Source organism: Pseudopodoces humilis, chromosome 13 (assembly GCF_049639895.1).
Source record: "Pseudopodoces humilis isolate 2021_Gansu_Grassland_sample_001 chromosome 13, ASM4963989v1, whole genome shotgun sequence".
In the NCBI taxonomy this organism is placed as follows: domain Eukaryota; kingdom Metazoa; phylum Chordata; class Aves; order Passeriformes; family Paridae; genus Pseudopodoces; species Pseudopodoces humilis.
Window position 1 is genome coordinate 1,790,673 of NC_142212.1, and position 16,218 is coordinate 1,806,890.

General features: G+C 50.0%; 1 protein-coding gene across 2 annotated transcripts in view; it reads left to right on the plus strand.

Moving 5' to 3' along the window:
* PHF2 (PHD finger protein 2) overlaps positions 1-13,143 on the plus strand; it is a 54,247-nt gene extending 41,104 nt beyond the window's left edge. Inside the window, exons 13-22 of one of the 2 annotated variants that reach the window (XM_005532795.3) lie at positions 192-311; positions 892-1,010; positions 1,347-1,525; positions 1,732-1,805; positions 2,892-3,049; positions 6,885-7,162; positions 8,112-8,207; positions 9,080-9,189; positions 10,338-10,599; positions 12,068-13,143. In XM_005532795.3, the coding sequence (XP_005532852.2) occupies positions 192-311; positions 892-1,010; positions 1,347-1,525; positions 1,732-1,805; positions 2,892-3,049; positions 6,885-7,162; positions 8,112-8,207; positions 9,080-9,189; positions 10,338-10,599; positions 12,068-12,156 (1,485 nt within the window). In that variant the 3' untranslated portion in view covers positions 12,157-13,143. The remainder of the gene's footprint in view (positions 1-191; positions 312-891; positions 1,011-1,346; positions 1,526-1,731; positions 1,806-2,891; positions 3,050-6,884; positions 7,163-8,111; positions 8,208-9,079; positions 9,190-10,337; positions 10,600-12,067) is intronic. The other variant, XM_014261361.2, reaches the window with a different exon arrangement.
* Positions 13,144-16,218: the final 3,075 nt, after the last annotated feature.

Consider the following 16,218-nt stretch of genomic DNA (forward strand, 5'->3'; position numbering starts at 1 on the left):
CAAGGAGAAGTGAAGCTGCTGTTCTGCACACTCTGAAGGAGCAATATTTGATTGAACTTCTCTTTGGGGTTCAGAAAGAATAAACAGGGGTTTTCAAAAATATATCATGTTATTTCCCAGATAAAGCCTGTGTTTCTGACATGCCAACACTCCATCCTCATTCAGAGGACTTTTTCCTGACTTTTTCCCAGGCTGCAAAGAATGTTTTAAGTGTTCCCAATAAGGAATCTGTGAGCAAGCAGAATGAGGTGGAGAAATTTGAAGTTCGAGAGCAAAATAAGAGCAAAACAGAAGCCAAATGGAAATACAAGGTAAAATTCTGTAAAATTCTGCCACATGATGATAAGCCAAAGGTAGGGAGTTGTTTGTGGCTCTGCCCAAGCGAAACACCAATTTTCAGCCCCCAAAGAGAAGAAAACTAAGCAGGAAATAATCAATTAATCCCTAATAAAGGAAGAGGGGGTAGATGGATTCTTCAAAAGCATATACTTAATTGTCCATTTGTCTGTAGTGACACCAGACTGTTAACAGTGAGATCCCTTTTGTGATCCTTGCTCTGACACAATCCTACTAGTTTGTCTGAAATTAATAACTAATGAGAAATCAATAACTAACTAATAGCTAATAATCAATAACTAATTTTAATGGCATAAAATTAGAGTTAAAGGAATCTGAATTATGCCCTATGGATGAAAAGCTTGCCTTTCTTGAGGGCTAATGAAGGGTGAGTGAAATTCACTCGTAGAATAAAACATTTTGCCTGCAGAGAAAATAAGGTTTTTAATAAGGGAAAATTGAACAGGCTTAGATTCTGAGGGCACCTGGGAAACTGAAACATAAATGACTCATTTAACTGATTTATTTCTTTTGTTTTGGTCTTTTGCCTTTCAGAACAGTAAACCTGATTCACTTCTAAAAATGGAAGAGGAACACAAATCAGAAAAGACTCCTTTACCAGGAAATAAAGACAACAAATTCACATTCTCTTTCTCTAATAAGAAGTTGCTTGGGTAAGTAAAAGTATGACAACTAAGAAAGGAAATTGAAAAGTCGCTATTTATACTTTTATACAAGACAATGAAAATCTGCCTTTCTGATCAATGTAGAAAATACCTTATCATTAAAACTTCCTCTAGTGCTCTAGTCAGAGCACTCTATATCTCTATTTTGAGATATAAATCGCAGGTTCAGAAATGTGTTTGTAAAATTATTCTAGTTGCTTTGGCACCCCAGAAAGAGTTTGATTTGACTGACATTTCTGCATAGAGATACTCATTGTCTGTCAAGTCACAAGCTGTTTTCTTCTCAGGGTGTTGTTACTGATTTGTAAACATTTTTTTTTCCAGTTCAAAGGGAGTCAAAACTCATCTGAATACCAGCGTGTTTGGGTCACTGCAGAATTTTAAAGAGGACAAAGCCAAACCTGTACGGGATGAATATGAATATGTGTCAGATGATGGTGAACTAAAAATTGATGAGTTTCCAATCAGAAGAAAGAAAAACACTGCAAAAAGAGAACTGCCCTGTAAGGATATTTCCTGGTTTGTCTTTATCTGCTCAACAAAGTCTTAGGTGGTGATTGTCTGGGACAATCTATATAATCTTTAATATCTATGCAATTTATAATAAAGAAAGCCATGTCTTACCTGTCAGTCAAATGTGAGTGGAATAGGAGGGCTGGTTTTTGAAGGGAAAAAAACCATGACTTTTTGTTTCTTTTTACTTATTCAGTTTTATCAGATAAAAAGGAAGCCCTGCAGCACACTCCTGTTAAGAAGCCAAAGGTGGAGTCGGTACCATACAAGGTATGAGGTTATTGTGCCTTCACAAGCAGGCACTCCTAGAACATGAGTCTCTTTAAGGTTCTTTCCAACCCAAATCATTCTGTGATTCTCTTCCTGTGATGTAGCAACTCAAGTGTTTGTTTTGTGCCATTGGCAGAGTCTCTCTGCCCGTGCTGGGCTGAGGTCTAGAACACCCCTGAGCCAGGTGAGCCCCTGCAGGGTCAGTGAGCCTGGCTGGAGCTCACCTGCAGGATGGAACAGCCCAGCTGTGAGCTGGCTCAGTGTCAGAAGCTCAGTGCTGGAAATCAAATGACATTAAAATTAAATGTTTTTCCCAGCTGTGGTTAATACAAATTCATATTATAATACCGGAATAAGTCAGAAAAAGCAAAACAGTTTGTTAAGACAGAAACAAAGATGACCAAAACGTTTGGTCTTCAGTACCAAGGAGTTCTTTTCACCCTGGTGTGTGTGTGTGTGACATTCAGGAGGAAGTGCAGACCTCTGAGTCAGTAGCTGAGGTCTGGGGCTAGGGGTGTCTCCCTGTGCAGGAGCCTAAGGAGGGAGTCCCTGGAGAAACAGACTGACACCCCAAGCAATCAGGGCTGGTGCTGTAGCAGCCTGAAAGCAGGACAGGAAGGGGGAAAAACTTGTTTTCTTAGGCACCATGCTAGAGTGCCTAGAAATCTCAGCCCCACAGAGATGGCCAGATACAGGTAGCTCCCTTCCAGAGCCTCACAGGACACTGTCCCTACATATCTGTCCCATTCCTCTGCCTGATCCTCCCAGTCTGCTGCTGTGGGGATGGAAACACCACTGTTAAAGGGAATTGATCCCATGAACAGGATCACATCTCAAAGCTTTGGTAGAGGAAAGAAAAACCTACCATGCCTAGAGGCTGCAAGGAAATGGATTTTTACCATGTACTTGGTTTTGTTCTTTGTTTGTTTGTTTTTGTTTTGTTTTGTTTTTTATTTAAAGAAAGCAAATTCCAAGGGCTAGGCCTGTGTTTTTGGAGGAGCAGCAGGCTGCAGAAATCACTGTGCTGTTCTTGGGGACCAGCTCACTGAGTTTCCACCTTTTTTAGCCCTTTCCTTGTTTTTGCAGAGTGAGGACTCATCAGATGAAGATTTGCTTCACATTGACACAGAGGCAAAGCCAGGACGCAATTCCAAAGTAAAGAAAGAGAGTGGAAGTTCAGCAGGAATTCTTGATCTTTTGCAGGCAAGCAAGGAAGTTGGGGGTTTAGAGTATAACACCAACAGGTATGCACCAGGGGATGCTCTTCCCTCTTACCTGTGAACAAAATTGCTCTCTTGTGGTTGTGTGTGAGTGAGAATGAATTTTGCAGCTTGGTAACTGCTTATTCTCCAGAAAGCAAGCTCTTCCGTTATCTTGTGATCTGGAGGGAGAGAGAGGAAAGATTTTGGTGGTATAAATTGAACAAATAGAGAATTTCATATCTGTAGATGCTGAAGATCAGTTTTAGCAGTAATGCTGTAATAGATGAATAATTCAAAAGAAGGAGAGAGTTCAGTGACTGCAGCTTGAGGGTGGGAATTATGGTTTTTAATGTAGGGAGGTTGTAATTAAGGAATCTAAATGGCCAGCATTTCTCCCATAAGGTGAGAGGTGCTTTATAAGGCATGGACCTCCATAAGGTGCCACAAATGCCAGGTGTTTAGAAGAAGGATATAGGAAACTGTCTGCCCTCCCTCCCATCTCTGGTTATCATTCTTCTTCCCACCAGAAAATTAAGGCTTGGGGAAAAAAGCAAACTCTTTGGTGGGTACTTCTGTACCTGAAATGGAAATGTGTGCCTGGGCTTAGTGGTGTCTTATGGGGAACATGGGAACTGACCCTGGATATTTTGGGCTATGGCCAATAAGGTACAGCACCAGATCCTTCAGTGATCCAAACAGTGAGTGGTGGAAAGAAATAATCACATGAACACTTGTCTGCTTGACCATCCCTGTGAATTTCTTTTCCATTCTGCACTGTGGTCTGTAATGGGATGAGTGTTTATATTGATTTTACAGTTACATTTTGGCAGGTGATTAGACACATCATAAAGTAGTTAGGTGTGTCTGACACTGTAATAAAGTTGCCAGGTTAATAAAACTCCCATGCTGGAAGTTTGGTATAAAAAAAGACAATTTATCAACTATTATAAGAACTTAAATCTTCCTTGGCCCTGTGTACACTGCTGGCCATTCTGTGGATAACACGGCTCACCGCATGCTTTGAAATGGTCCTTGACAATAGTTTGCCTTGCTTGGGCTGTGTTTTGCTGTCTGCAAGGGGTTAAACCAGAACAGAGCAGGCCTCAGGCCTTTGCTTTCCCCCCTCAGCCTGGTTGCTGTAGGCAGGGTGTTTGAAGGCTCTGTGGTTTCTGAAATCAAAGTCCCACACACTGTCCCGTCACCAGGCTCGGCTGAGTTACAGTGGGAATGTGTCCTATCAGTGCTGGCTCTGGGATAAACACTGGGTTTGGCAGTGTGTGCTGCATCTTGATTGGAAAAAGCCCTGGTAAATGTAATTTCTGTGTTTCATAATTATGCTTGGCTTTTCAAATGGCCGTGACGTGCTCTTTGAAAATAAAGCGGAAGAAACACAAAATGCAAACACACCGTGTCCCAGCATGAGGCCACTGTGCTCACGTCTGACTCTCAAGAACAATTCCCCTCTTTCTCTGCTTGCAGGGCAGATGAAGGCTGGGGAATGTCTGCATTTATAGATCTGTATGTGCACGTTGTGGATGCTGTGGAGCAGTCCTGTGTCACTGTGGGATCGCCTCCCACACAAGCAGCCAGTGCCTGAATCCCTGTCAGACCAGTGCTGGATCCCAACAGTCACTGGGAAGCAGGTCAGGGCTTTTTGTGACAGTGGCCTTATCTGAATCATGGGAAACCTTATTCTGTAAAATCCTGGGCTGCCACCAGCAGCTGGCCACCCCAGAGGCCCTGATGGCATTACCTAGCATGCTCCAGAGAACTGCAGCTCAGCTGTGTGTGCCAGCAAGACGGGGAGAGGGAAGGACAAAGCTCCTGCAGAAGGGCTGCTCTGAGTGTGGGAACAGGCTGAAAGAGCTAATATGGAATATGGAAAAAACTTGGAGGGCTGGTCATCACCTGATCTAGAAAGGAGCAAAATTACTTGTGTCCAGGTCTGACTCAAAAATGGAAGGAAACACTGGGTTTGTACTTGAAATTGTTAAGAGTTCTTTAGTTCTACACATTTGTTACTTCTTCAGAGCCACTGCTCAGTCAGCAATACTTTGCTGAAATATTATAAATTCAGTTTCTAGATATGAGGATACAGGAAGGAGACTCAGTAATTGCTGATGGGAAGAAGGAGATGATGTGCCTAGAGGGGGTGACCCCTTGGAGAGAGGTGGCAGTGGCAGAGCTGGTGGTGAGGAGCACCCACAAAAGCAGCTGCCAGCCCGAGGACAGGGCAAGGCTGCTGGGCTGGAGGCAGGTCTGGGCTATCCCTCAGTGCCACCTCCTGTTTGGAGGTGGCTGTGGGGATAGAGCAGGGGCAGAAGCACTTTGGCTGCTTTGTTCCTGCTCCAATGCTCTTTTAAAATGTTTTTTTAAGCCATAATTGTCACTCACTGATAGTTTACTTTCATAAATGTGTTTTTTTAAAAATCATTGCTGAAGCTACAGAAAGGGGATATGGCTCTTCCAGAGCTTCAAAATTGCTTCCTGAGTCTTCTTGAATTTTTTTTGGCTTAGAAAGCTGAAATACTCCTGATGGAAGCACACCAGGCACATGCCCTAATGAGAAACACTCTGCCCCATGTGCAGCTCTGAGACATTTTTCCCTTTTCAGGTTGGTGTTTAACTCTCAAAACCACTGTTTTTGATCATACCCCACCATTTATTCGTTGAAGTTTGTGTTGCTTAAGGCAGTTCCTCTCTGATTTGCCCATTTAGTGGTCAGTATTTGATGGTCTGTTTGCAGTGTTTTGAGAGTTCAGTGTTTGGAAAAGGAGTTCAGGGAAAAAGGCTGGAAGAAAATATGATAATTCCTTGTAGATGATGCAAAATATTTCTTTGCCAGGGACAAGGCAGAGGAGAAGTCATGATATTGGAGGGATTTAAATGGCTCTTTCCTAAATAAGCTTTTTATGTTCTTCTGTTTGTTGAGTTGTGAACCAGTCTTAAGTAATTTTCAGGATTATGTCTAAATGTCATTAGTGCCCAGAAACTTTCTTTATGCCCTTGTACATTGTTCTATTCAGAGCCCAGATTAAGCTCTAGTAGAAGAAAGTGAAAGGGTGCTGTTAATTCTCTTGCATGTTTGTGGCTTCTATTGCACAACAAATGTATAACAAGTGTAACAAATATTATTGCCACAACAAGGGTTTTTTGCATTTCACTACTTGCCCAAACTTGAGACTTCTGGAATTACTGGATGATGTGTTCTGCCAGTCTCAGAATTCATTTCCAGCAGCTCCTGGAGTGGTGACAGCCCATGGTGTGAACTGGGACCAAAAACTTCCAGACAGTTTTGAGCAGAGCCCCCCACAACATCCCCCACCAGTGGTGATGCATAAGCTCTCCTTTTACAGGACCTGGTAGTATAGATTATAAATAATACTATTAAAATATGATTATGAGGAGGAGGATGATTTGGTAGTTCAGAAAAATAACATTATTAAAGATAGATAGGTAGGTAGATAGATAGATAGATAGATAGATAGATAGATAGATAGATAGATAGATATTATGAAGATGATGAGGAGGAGGAGGAGAGGATGATGATGATGATAGTTGCTATAGAGACACTGCTCTGTCAGGAATTCTGCTGTTGGCTTTGGGAAGTTCCCTGAGCTCTGCCCAGAGTGCTGACAGCCCCAGGGACCTGCCCACCCCTCCCTGGCTCCTGGGCCATCACCCCCACGTCTGGGGTGCTCTCTGTGCTACTCCTGTCCCATAAAATTCCCTGCTGGCCCTGGTGGTATGTGCAGCTACTCAGAGGAATCAGGGGGTCTCTCCCAGCACAAATGCCGTGGCAGGAGCGAGCTGCCTGCGAGGGGTTGGTGTTTCTGGAATCACTGAGTGCTCCAGCATCTCTCCCTGTGTCCCACAGCCAGCCACCTGCTTCCCCCAGCACACAGGAAGCCATCCAAGGCATGCTCTCCATGGCAAACCTCCAGGCCTCAGAGTCCTGCCTGCAGACATCGTGGGGCACCAATCAGGCGAAGAACAACTCCTTCTCCACACAAAACTCGAAAAAAACTGGTGGTGGTGGTAACAAAAACGCTGGGAAGCGGCTGCTGAAGAAAAGCACAAAGAACAGCATCGACATTGAGGATTACGACGAGGACCAGGACCACTTGGATGCCTGTTTCAAGGACTCAGATTATGGTGAGTAGGAGGGAAGCAGAGTGAGGATGTGCTGGGGCTGCATGGACACACGTGTCCTATTGGCAAATGTCCCTTTGCTCGTGGGTGCTTCCTCCTGCTGTGCCGCCCTGGGATCAGCCGGCCGCGTGCAGGAGCAGCGCACGGAACGGGGATCTGCACACCAGAGGGAGCAAATACATGGGACAGCAGGCTGGCTGCAGAGCCCAGGCTCACACAGCCATCCAGGCAGGCTGCATCTGAGGTGTGGCAAAATAAATAACTCTCAAGAAACATGGAGAGCAGTCAACCCAGAAATGGGGGACAATCCCAGAAATGTGGGTCACGTACTGCTACTCGTGACAGAAATATCCTTGTCTGCATAGTAGCAATTAAACCTCCAGCTGAGAGGAGTGAGAAGTTGAACTTGTACATGGAAAAGGGATCCAATGCTATTTTGAGTTTTGGCAGAGAAGGCAAGCATCTGCAGCAGAAATGGGCACAAAGCCAGTTTGCACCAGTTACATCAGTTCTGCCCCAATTATAATGGAATCATGGAGTGGTTTAGGTTGGAAGGGACCTTCAAGGGCCATCCTCTGCTGTGGGCAGGGACACTTTCCACTACACCAGGTTGCTTCAAGCCCTGTCCAGCCTGGCCTTGGACACTTGCAGAAATGGAGCAATCACAGCTTTTCTGGGCAACTGAGTTGGACTCAATGATTCTTGTGGCTCCCTTGCCAGGATATTCTGTGATTATAGAGGAATATAGAGAGCCAGCCACAGTTTAATGGCAGCTCCCAAGAGTAATGAGAGCAGAGGGAAGTCATGGCTATGACAGCAGTGCTCACTGGCACTTCTGGGGACCATCCAGCTGTGGTGCCTGTGGTCGCTGCACCTGGAGAGAGCAAGGGGCCCCTGTACAGGGTAGAGCAGTTTCCTAAACTCAAACTCTTGCCTTTGTTTTCTACTGTAGTTTACCCTTCTCTTGAATCAGATGAAGATAATCCAGTGTTCAAATCCCGATCAAAGAAAAGGAAAAGTTCAGATGATGCCCCTTACAGTCCAACGGGTAAGTCGATGTGCTCTGTGCTGCCCAGACTCAGGCTAAGTCATGCAAATGTCTAAAACACAGGTATTTTTCAAGTGTGGAAACTGTAACACACAATTAGTGATTTATCATATGAAGGATTAACCCTTTCCAGGGCAGTGGGAGGTGCTGGGATTCCTGCCAAGCAGTTTTAGCCTTCCTCCTGCAGTCAGCTGGCAAGAGAAGGTAATTCCTTGGTTGATTTTTCCTCACACTCTTAGTGATAGATCATTTGGTTGCTCTCTTAGCAGTGGTGTAACAGTGAATCAGTCCCTGGACAGCTGAGTTGCTGTGGATTTCAGGTGTTGACTGTGGGAATAGTGAGAGAAAGCAGGAATAGTCTCCTCCAGGTTCAGCCAAAGCTCATTGTCTGGAAGGGGTTGGTCTGTCCTGGGTCTGTTGGAGCTCACCAGGGGTAGTGACAGGCAAGAGGGCCCCTGGACCGCTTTGACCCCTGGCCCATGAGCAGGGCACCCTCTGTGTGTGCTGTGTGACAAGCAGCCCACACTTGGTCTCATCAGCCTGTGGCCCTGCATGTCCTACCCTGGCTGCAGGTGAGCATTGTCCCTTTGGAAATGGCACTCATAATCCAGGATGTGGGCACAAACCCACGTGGCTTTGGCTTCGGGTGGCTGTGGAGCTGCTCAGCTGTGTGACATCCTATCAGCTTCTGCCCGTGCCACCGTGCCTGCAGGCTGTTGACTCTTGTGCCTTCGCTCGTGCCTGGAGAAGGGAAGGGCAGAGGCTGCTCCCATCTCTCCTGGCTGAGCAGGGCAGAGCTCGCTGCCCTGTGGTGGCTGTGCTGCTCCCACGGGCACATTCCTGCCCCTCACCTGCCTCTGCTCTCCTTGCAGCACGAGTTGGCCCCTCGGTGCCCCGGCAGGACCGACCTGTGCGAGAAGGCACGAGAGTCGCCTCCATCGAAACCGGACTCGCCGCTGCCGCCGCCAAGCTGTCACAGCAGGTGAGAGGCTGCCTGGGGAATAGGAGCTGTCAGGAAAAGAGAGCCCTGTCCCCAGCAGCAGAGCTGTGCCCTAGTGCTGTGTCAGCCCTGTGTAGTGTTTGGTCCTGCCAGTGACATGAGGCTCTGCGGTCTCAGGGAAATAAATGGGATCCAAGCCCAGCGGTGTCACAGCATGCCTGACCATGTCACAAGGCAGCAAGGGACAGAGAAACATACAGGGAAGGATGAGGGAGTGAGAATGGCTACTGGGGTAGAACAGGAGAGGGCTGCCCCAAAGGAGTGTATTTGATGTGTACTTGAGAGCCTGACTAGCATGATTGCCTGTCTGTGCAGATTGGCTGCTGGGAAGTGCCAGGGTTTGCTTCCAAAGGTTTGGTGAACTGTGAGCAAAGGGTCAGTTTAGGAAAGGAACTGGGGCAGGTTGGATGTTTGGGAAGTGTCTGGTCTCTGAAGGGGTCATAGAAGCCCCATGACATGGTGAGATGCTGAGGTGACAAGGTCTGCTGGAGCGAGCTTGGTGAGGGACCTCAGCAAGCTGGTGGAGACACAGATTGTGGTGGCCTTGGGCTTCTGCGATGTGGACTGTTGAGCGGAAGAGCTTTAAGGATGGTGGCAGGGTTTCAAGAAGAAGGAACTGAAAGTAGTAGGCAAGAGATACAGGACAGTAGCAGACCTCTGCCATCCCAGTGTGCATGTCCAGGTGCAGTTACAGGTCAGGAGATGATGTGTGTGACCTAGCAGGAAGCAGAGGCTGAATCAGTGGGATGTTTAATATCCTTCGTGCTGTTGTGCAAGGGTGTGAAGATCCCTGAAGATAGGAGGTGCCAGTTTTTGTGGAAGATGGAAAGATTTGCCCATGCTGACCATGCTGCAGCTCCAGGGCGATGTCGGTGCGGCCCCGGCTGGCTCCCGCTCGCCGCAGTGGTAAGGAACGAGGAGGCCCCGCACAGAGCGAGGATGTAGAGGCACGAGAGGCTGACGTGTGTGTGCAGCTGTGAGCCAGACGTGTCGGAGCCGCCCCCGAGCGCTTGTCCGTGGCCAACTCCTGGGGCGTCGTTGTATCAGGACCCTGAGCAACGCCGCTGGCCCTTGTCCTAGCTAAAGGTCTTCTGCGGATTAATCTGAGCTTCATCTTTGTCATTTTAAAGGAGGAACAAAAAGGCAAGAAGAAAAAAAATACCAAAAAGAAGCTGTCAGCCCCCAACGCAAGCAAAGCGGCTCAGGAAGGCGGCTCCCCCGAGCCGAAGCTGGAGTCACAGGCCAGCAGCCTCACAGATCACGAGTACACCGCAGGGGCCAGCACCTTTGGGGTCGCCCAGCCTAACAGGGGATCGCAGCCGATGGCACCCGGTGTTTTCCTCACACAGAGGAGACCCTCATCATCCTCGCAGAACAATGCCTCCGCCAAAGGTACCAGGAAACGCCTGGGTTGTGGTGCAGGAGTGGGGAAGGGTGAAGGGCCGCGGAACCCGAGGCTTCCGCAGGGCCCCCGCTGCCGTGTGTGCTGTGGGCAGGCGCAGGTGCAGGTGTGTGGATGCAAGTCAGATCTGGTCAGGGATAGAGCCCGTGGCCTCGACTGTCCTGGCACCGGGGGGCCAAATCGGTGTTTTTCTGCTGGGCTGTTGTTTGCAGGGTGTGAGGGATCCCACTGCCCAGCACGGCCCCAGCTCAGGAGGAGCACCTGCAGGGTCACATCCCAGACAGCCTGTCTGGTGGAGCCTTGGCCAGGGGAGGATGCATCCACGAAGGCTGTTCTGCCCAGGGTGGTGCTGGTGGCTGTACACCAGCTCTGTGCTGACTGTAGCTGAGGACAGTCCTCCCAGGACACGTAGAGCAGGGCACACTGCAGATCTCTCTGAAGAGTTGCCGCAGGGGAGCAGAGTATCAGACCTTGGGAGTGACACAGCTACGACCAAAGGCAGGAGAGAGGAAGAGGTTGCTCGCTGTCTGCCATAGGCAAAGTGTGAAAAAGCTGAGGCTGTCCGAGTCTGGGCTAGGACCTCAGGCTCTCCACTTGAACTTGGCTCAGGAAGCATAAGTGAGGCAGGTGTGCGGGACAGGCACTGTGTACATGTACATGTGTAGCATGAAAGCTGTGTGTGATCCCACTGGGAAAGGCCCCAGGTGATGAGTGAGGCAATGTGGCTGATGTTTCCCGAATTCCGTGTATTCAAGTGGAACAGATCAGAGGTAGTGCACAGCCCTGGCAGCTTGGATGGCCATAGGGCAGGATGTGTGTAGCCTGTGGTAGGGGCTGGTGGTACCTGTGGAACTCTGCAGAGCTGGAGTGGAAAGAATGTATTTGCCTGGAATTGTGCTTTTGTGGTGAAATGGTGGGAAACAGGTCCAAGGCAGAGAGGTACCCAGGAGCTTGGAGTTGCGAAGAGCTGTGGAGCTGTGTGTATCTATGTCCGTGTGTCCGTGTGTCCGTGTGTCTGTGCAGCCTCTCCCTGAGGAGCAGGGTAGTACTGGTGGGGCTGGGTTTGATTGACTCCCTGTGGGCAAACAAGCAGTGACCAGGGCAGGTGAGGGCACAGGGCATCAGGGCTGGCACTGCAGCGGTGAGAGGGTACCCAGCAGAGCTGGGGAAGCAGGAGAGTGCCCAGCAGAGAGCACTGTCTCCCTGGGGCAGGTGTGGATGTGCCCGTGGGGGTGGGTGTGCACTGTGCCCCTGGCTCAGCAGGGCTGGCTCTCCAGGGGCTGTGCTCCCTGCCTTGCCCTGTCCTATGGCCAGCAGCCCCACTCCTGAGGGGTGCTGGTGGGCGTCCCTCAAAGAGCTGGGCAGGGCTGGTGGCAGGGCCGTGGGGGCAGCTGGAGGGTCTGTGCCTGTGGGGTGCTGTGGGCCTGGGTCCTCACCCCAACCCTGCTCTCCTTCCAGGGAAGCGTACGAAGAAGGGGATGGCCACGGCCAAGCAGCGGCTCGGCAAGATCCTGAAGATCCACCGGAACGGGAAGCTGCTGCTCTAGTGGCCCCGGGGGACACTGCCACCCAGCTCTGGGCCACCACCACAATAATCCCTTTAACTTTCAGCGGTCGGACTGTACAGAATCCTGCTATAAATATTTTTTAATATAGATGTCCTTTCTCAGAGTGCTGAGAGCGACTAGCCGCAAAAAGTTAATACTAATCTCGGCCACCGAGGAGCGCGTCGGGCCCCGGCTCCGGCCTCGGGCCCCTCTTCCCGCCCGGCGAGCGGGCAGGGCAGGGTGGCCGCGGGCGGCGTGGCCAGCAGCAGGAAGGGCCACGAGGCCACGTGGCGGGAGGGGACCGCAGCACTCGAGGCGTCGGGCGGGGAGTCAGCGGGGCATTTCTCAGGCGCCGCCGCCGCCCCACACAGCCACAGCCCGGGCCCCTTTTCCTAGAATGTAGCTTGTACATAGCTTTTGGAATAACCACCGCCGGGTTTTTATACGGGGAGGGTCTCTCCGGGCGCTGCCCGCCGGTACCAGCTCTTTGCGTAACTTCTTGTACGAGGAGGGAGACAGTTATTTTACTAGCACCTTGTGGAGTGTTTCCGTGTTTTGTGATGATGTAATTTATTAATGTTTGTAGCTTTTTATATTTGTACATTTCTTATGGGCTTTGTTTATATACACACATTACCGGGGCGCGGCGCCTGTGGGGAACCAGAGCCACCTGCCGCCGTGTGCCAGGGCCACCGGGGCCACCACCAGGGCCACCAGGGCCATGCCGGCCCGGGCGTCGCGCCGGCTTTTTTTATTATGATTATTATTATTAGTATTATTATTTTTTCGCGACATGTACATTTCTAACAAAGTTTATCGTGGCTATCTATCTATGACGGTGTTTTATTTACCGATTCATATCAAATGCTCTTGTATCGACTTCACAAAATCTTAAGTAAACCTAGAGCAAAGTTTAAAAAAAGAAGAAAAAAAAGAAAAAAAAAAAAAAAGAAAGCAAAGTAAAACTATTTCAGGTTTTGTACACAATTGCCTGGGCCTGGCCTTTTTGTGGGGTCGGCGAAGGAGGGGTGGGGAAGCAGCTGGGGGTCCTTGAGGGTGGGTGAAGGAGCGAGCAGAGGACCACAGCTGGCACAGACAATGGCTCTGCTGCCACTGCCCCATCTGTCACCTCTGCTTACACACCTCTGCTTGCTACAGCACCACGAGAAGCCCTGGTCAATTGGGCACTGCTTTGAGTGTCCCTCACGGTCCACCCAAAGGTGCCCACCCAGCGCATCATTCACCTCCCATGGACAAACATCCCCGCCCGTTTCCCTCTGCTTCCTCCCTCTTGGGGGTCAGCGGCTGCTCCAGCCTTTCCCCTTCTCCGTGCTCACCCAAACGTGCAGCATCTCACCATTTATTTATTCCCGGCCCCTGGGGACATGTGCAACCTGCGTTTTTCTCTTTGCTGATGCAAGGCCGTTCCCACACTCCCTGTCCTTGCCTGACAGTGACCTGCTCCCCTCTGATGGCCCCGGCAGCCCCGAGGTGCAGCTCAGCTCCTGCTCCGGACCGAGCGCTCATCGCCGGCTCCGCGGCTTTGGGGGGATCCTGGCGTCCTGCGGGGCCATTTGGGGCGGCGTGTGGCGATATCGAGCGCTCGCCAGCTGGGGGAGTTCACAGTCCAGAAACTGCCGGGAGAGCGGCACCGCCGGCACGGAGCCTGCCGAGCTCCTCCCGCAGCTCGGCATTAAACATCCGAGCTGGAAGGGACCCGCAGGGATCCCGCTGAGGATGGGCTGTGATGGGTGAAAGCGAGCGCCCACACAGAGCACCCACACAGGGCCCACACAGGGCACCCATCCAGAGCCAGGGCACCCACACAAGGCACTCACCCACAGGGCCCACACAGGGCCCACACAGGGCACCCACACAGGGCCCACACAGGGCACCCACACAGGGCCCACACAGGGCACCCATCCAGAGCCAGGGCACCCACACAAGGCACTCACCCACAGGGCCCACACAGGGCCCACACAGGGCACCCATCCAGGGCACTCACCCAGTGCCCACCGCCGGCTCTGGCCCAGCCCCGCAGAGCTCGGATGCTACAGCCAGGAGGAACCGTGTGCTGGAATAAATGTGCATCCAGCCGCTGCCATCCAGGGACAAGGGCTGCCAGTCTCTGTGCCAGCCTCCCTGTGCAGGAACCCGGGGCTGGCACAAGGCCCCGAGTCTCGGTGTGGGACAGTCGGCTCCCCTGAGGTTTTCCCTTTAGAAGAGTGGACCTGGGCATTCCCAAACGTGCTCTCCAGGTACCATCGGTGTTCTCTGCTCACACATGTGCACAGAGACTCTTGGCTGCTCCTGGTAACGAGTACTCACAACATTTGTGTTTCTGCTGTTTGTCTTTATACTGACAGCAATCTCTCCAATACAAACATTTGTCACAAGCACCCCTCAGTCCCACAGACCTCACGTTCATCTTTCCCCCTGGCTGGGCAGGCTCTGCCTGGGCTGTGGGGAGCTTCCAGCAGTGGCCCGGTGCCACCCAGCACTGCAGGCACCGTTCTTTCCATTCCATCTGCCACAGATCACAGTGTATCTCTGTCTCAGATCTCAGTATCTCTAATGTATAGATCTCAGTGCTCACCCCACAGGACTCACAGCATTTGTGTCAACTCTTTGGAAGTTTTTCTGAGTATCACAAAAGGAAGCCTGCTTCCCCTCTTCTCTTGAGAGTATAGTAATTATTATGAATCAGATTTTCTTCTGCTTCCAGTCTGACGGGAAGATGCACTTCAAGACTCGTTTTCAGGTAATTCTTCTGTCAAGCTTCACATCCTTCTGTGCCCCAACTCAGTGTATTTGCAAAATGTTGAGCTCCACAGTGCACTCCTCCTTGGGGAGTGGCACAGACCAGCCTGAGACTGTCCACCGTCAAAAACAAGGTTTGGATTCCTGCTAGATGTCAAAAAGGCAAGTAGCCAAACTTTTTATTTGATAACTCAAAGAAAGAACCAGCAGAAATTGGAACCCAGATTAGCCTGAATTCCCTCAATGACAGCCCGAGAATAAGAGCCCAGCAGACAGCTGTGTAAGAAGTTAAATAGGGCCGAGCCCCAGGGGAGGGCACAACCAGGGCCCAATGGAGGTCCAAGGGAGGAGGAGTGAGGGGAGGTGGTCACACTCAGGGACCCATGGGGATACAATGGAGGCGGGAATGTAACATAACCACCAATAAAGTATCGAGGCAGGAATGGTAGACATGGAAGGGTCTGGAAGAAGAGGTGGGGTTTACAATGATGGATAGGGGGTAGGGGCAGGGTTGAGGTGATTGATAAGGAATGTTCAGGAAAACTAGGAGGGGTCTACATAACAGACAACTGGGGCCAAAACCAACACAGCTAATGGGGGGAGAACAAGAACATACCAACAAAACCAACAATTACAATCATTCAAACCCTAGTTTAACACTATATAAAAAGTTCATTTAAAACACTTATAACAACTACCTCCCTGGCTCACTCCTCCTCACACACTGCAGGTGTTTGCAGACAGTGTGTGACCAGGTGTCTTCCTCTCACCTTCAACTCAATCAAATAATTAGCAGTCACTTAAGAGTCTATTAAATAACACATCTTGAAAGTCTTTGTGTTTATCCTACTCCTTCATTTATGAGCTCTGTTAGAAGCCCAAGGGAAACTTTTCTTCCTGAGGTCACCGGGGCACTCTGGGTTCATCTTTGGTCCTGTGACAGGACTGCAGATGAGTTCACATCCATTCCTCACCGCTGGCTGGGCAGTGGGTGATGTGGGCCCTGCTATGGCCACAGCGCTTTTGCTTCATGGTTCCTCCAAACCCGCTGTCCCTTCACAGCGACCCTGCCCTCCTGCTGTCTGTGGGGAGCAGGTGGCTGTGCAGCAGAAACTCTCCTTCCCTGGTCACTCTTGTCCTTTTCTTTGCTGAAACCAGCTGTTCCAGCCCACAGAAACTTCATTTGATTGTTGCCATAAAACATATTTAGTGGGATGGTTTGGAGAACAAACCTTCCACACAATGTGGAATATCAGATACCTGAGTCCAGAGAAATGGAAGAAGGGGTGAAAGTTTTCTAGA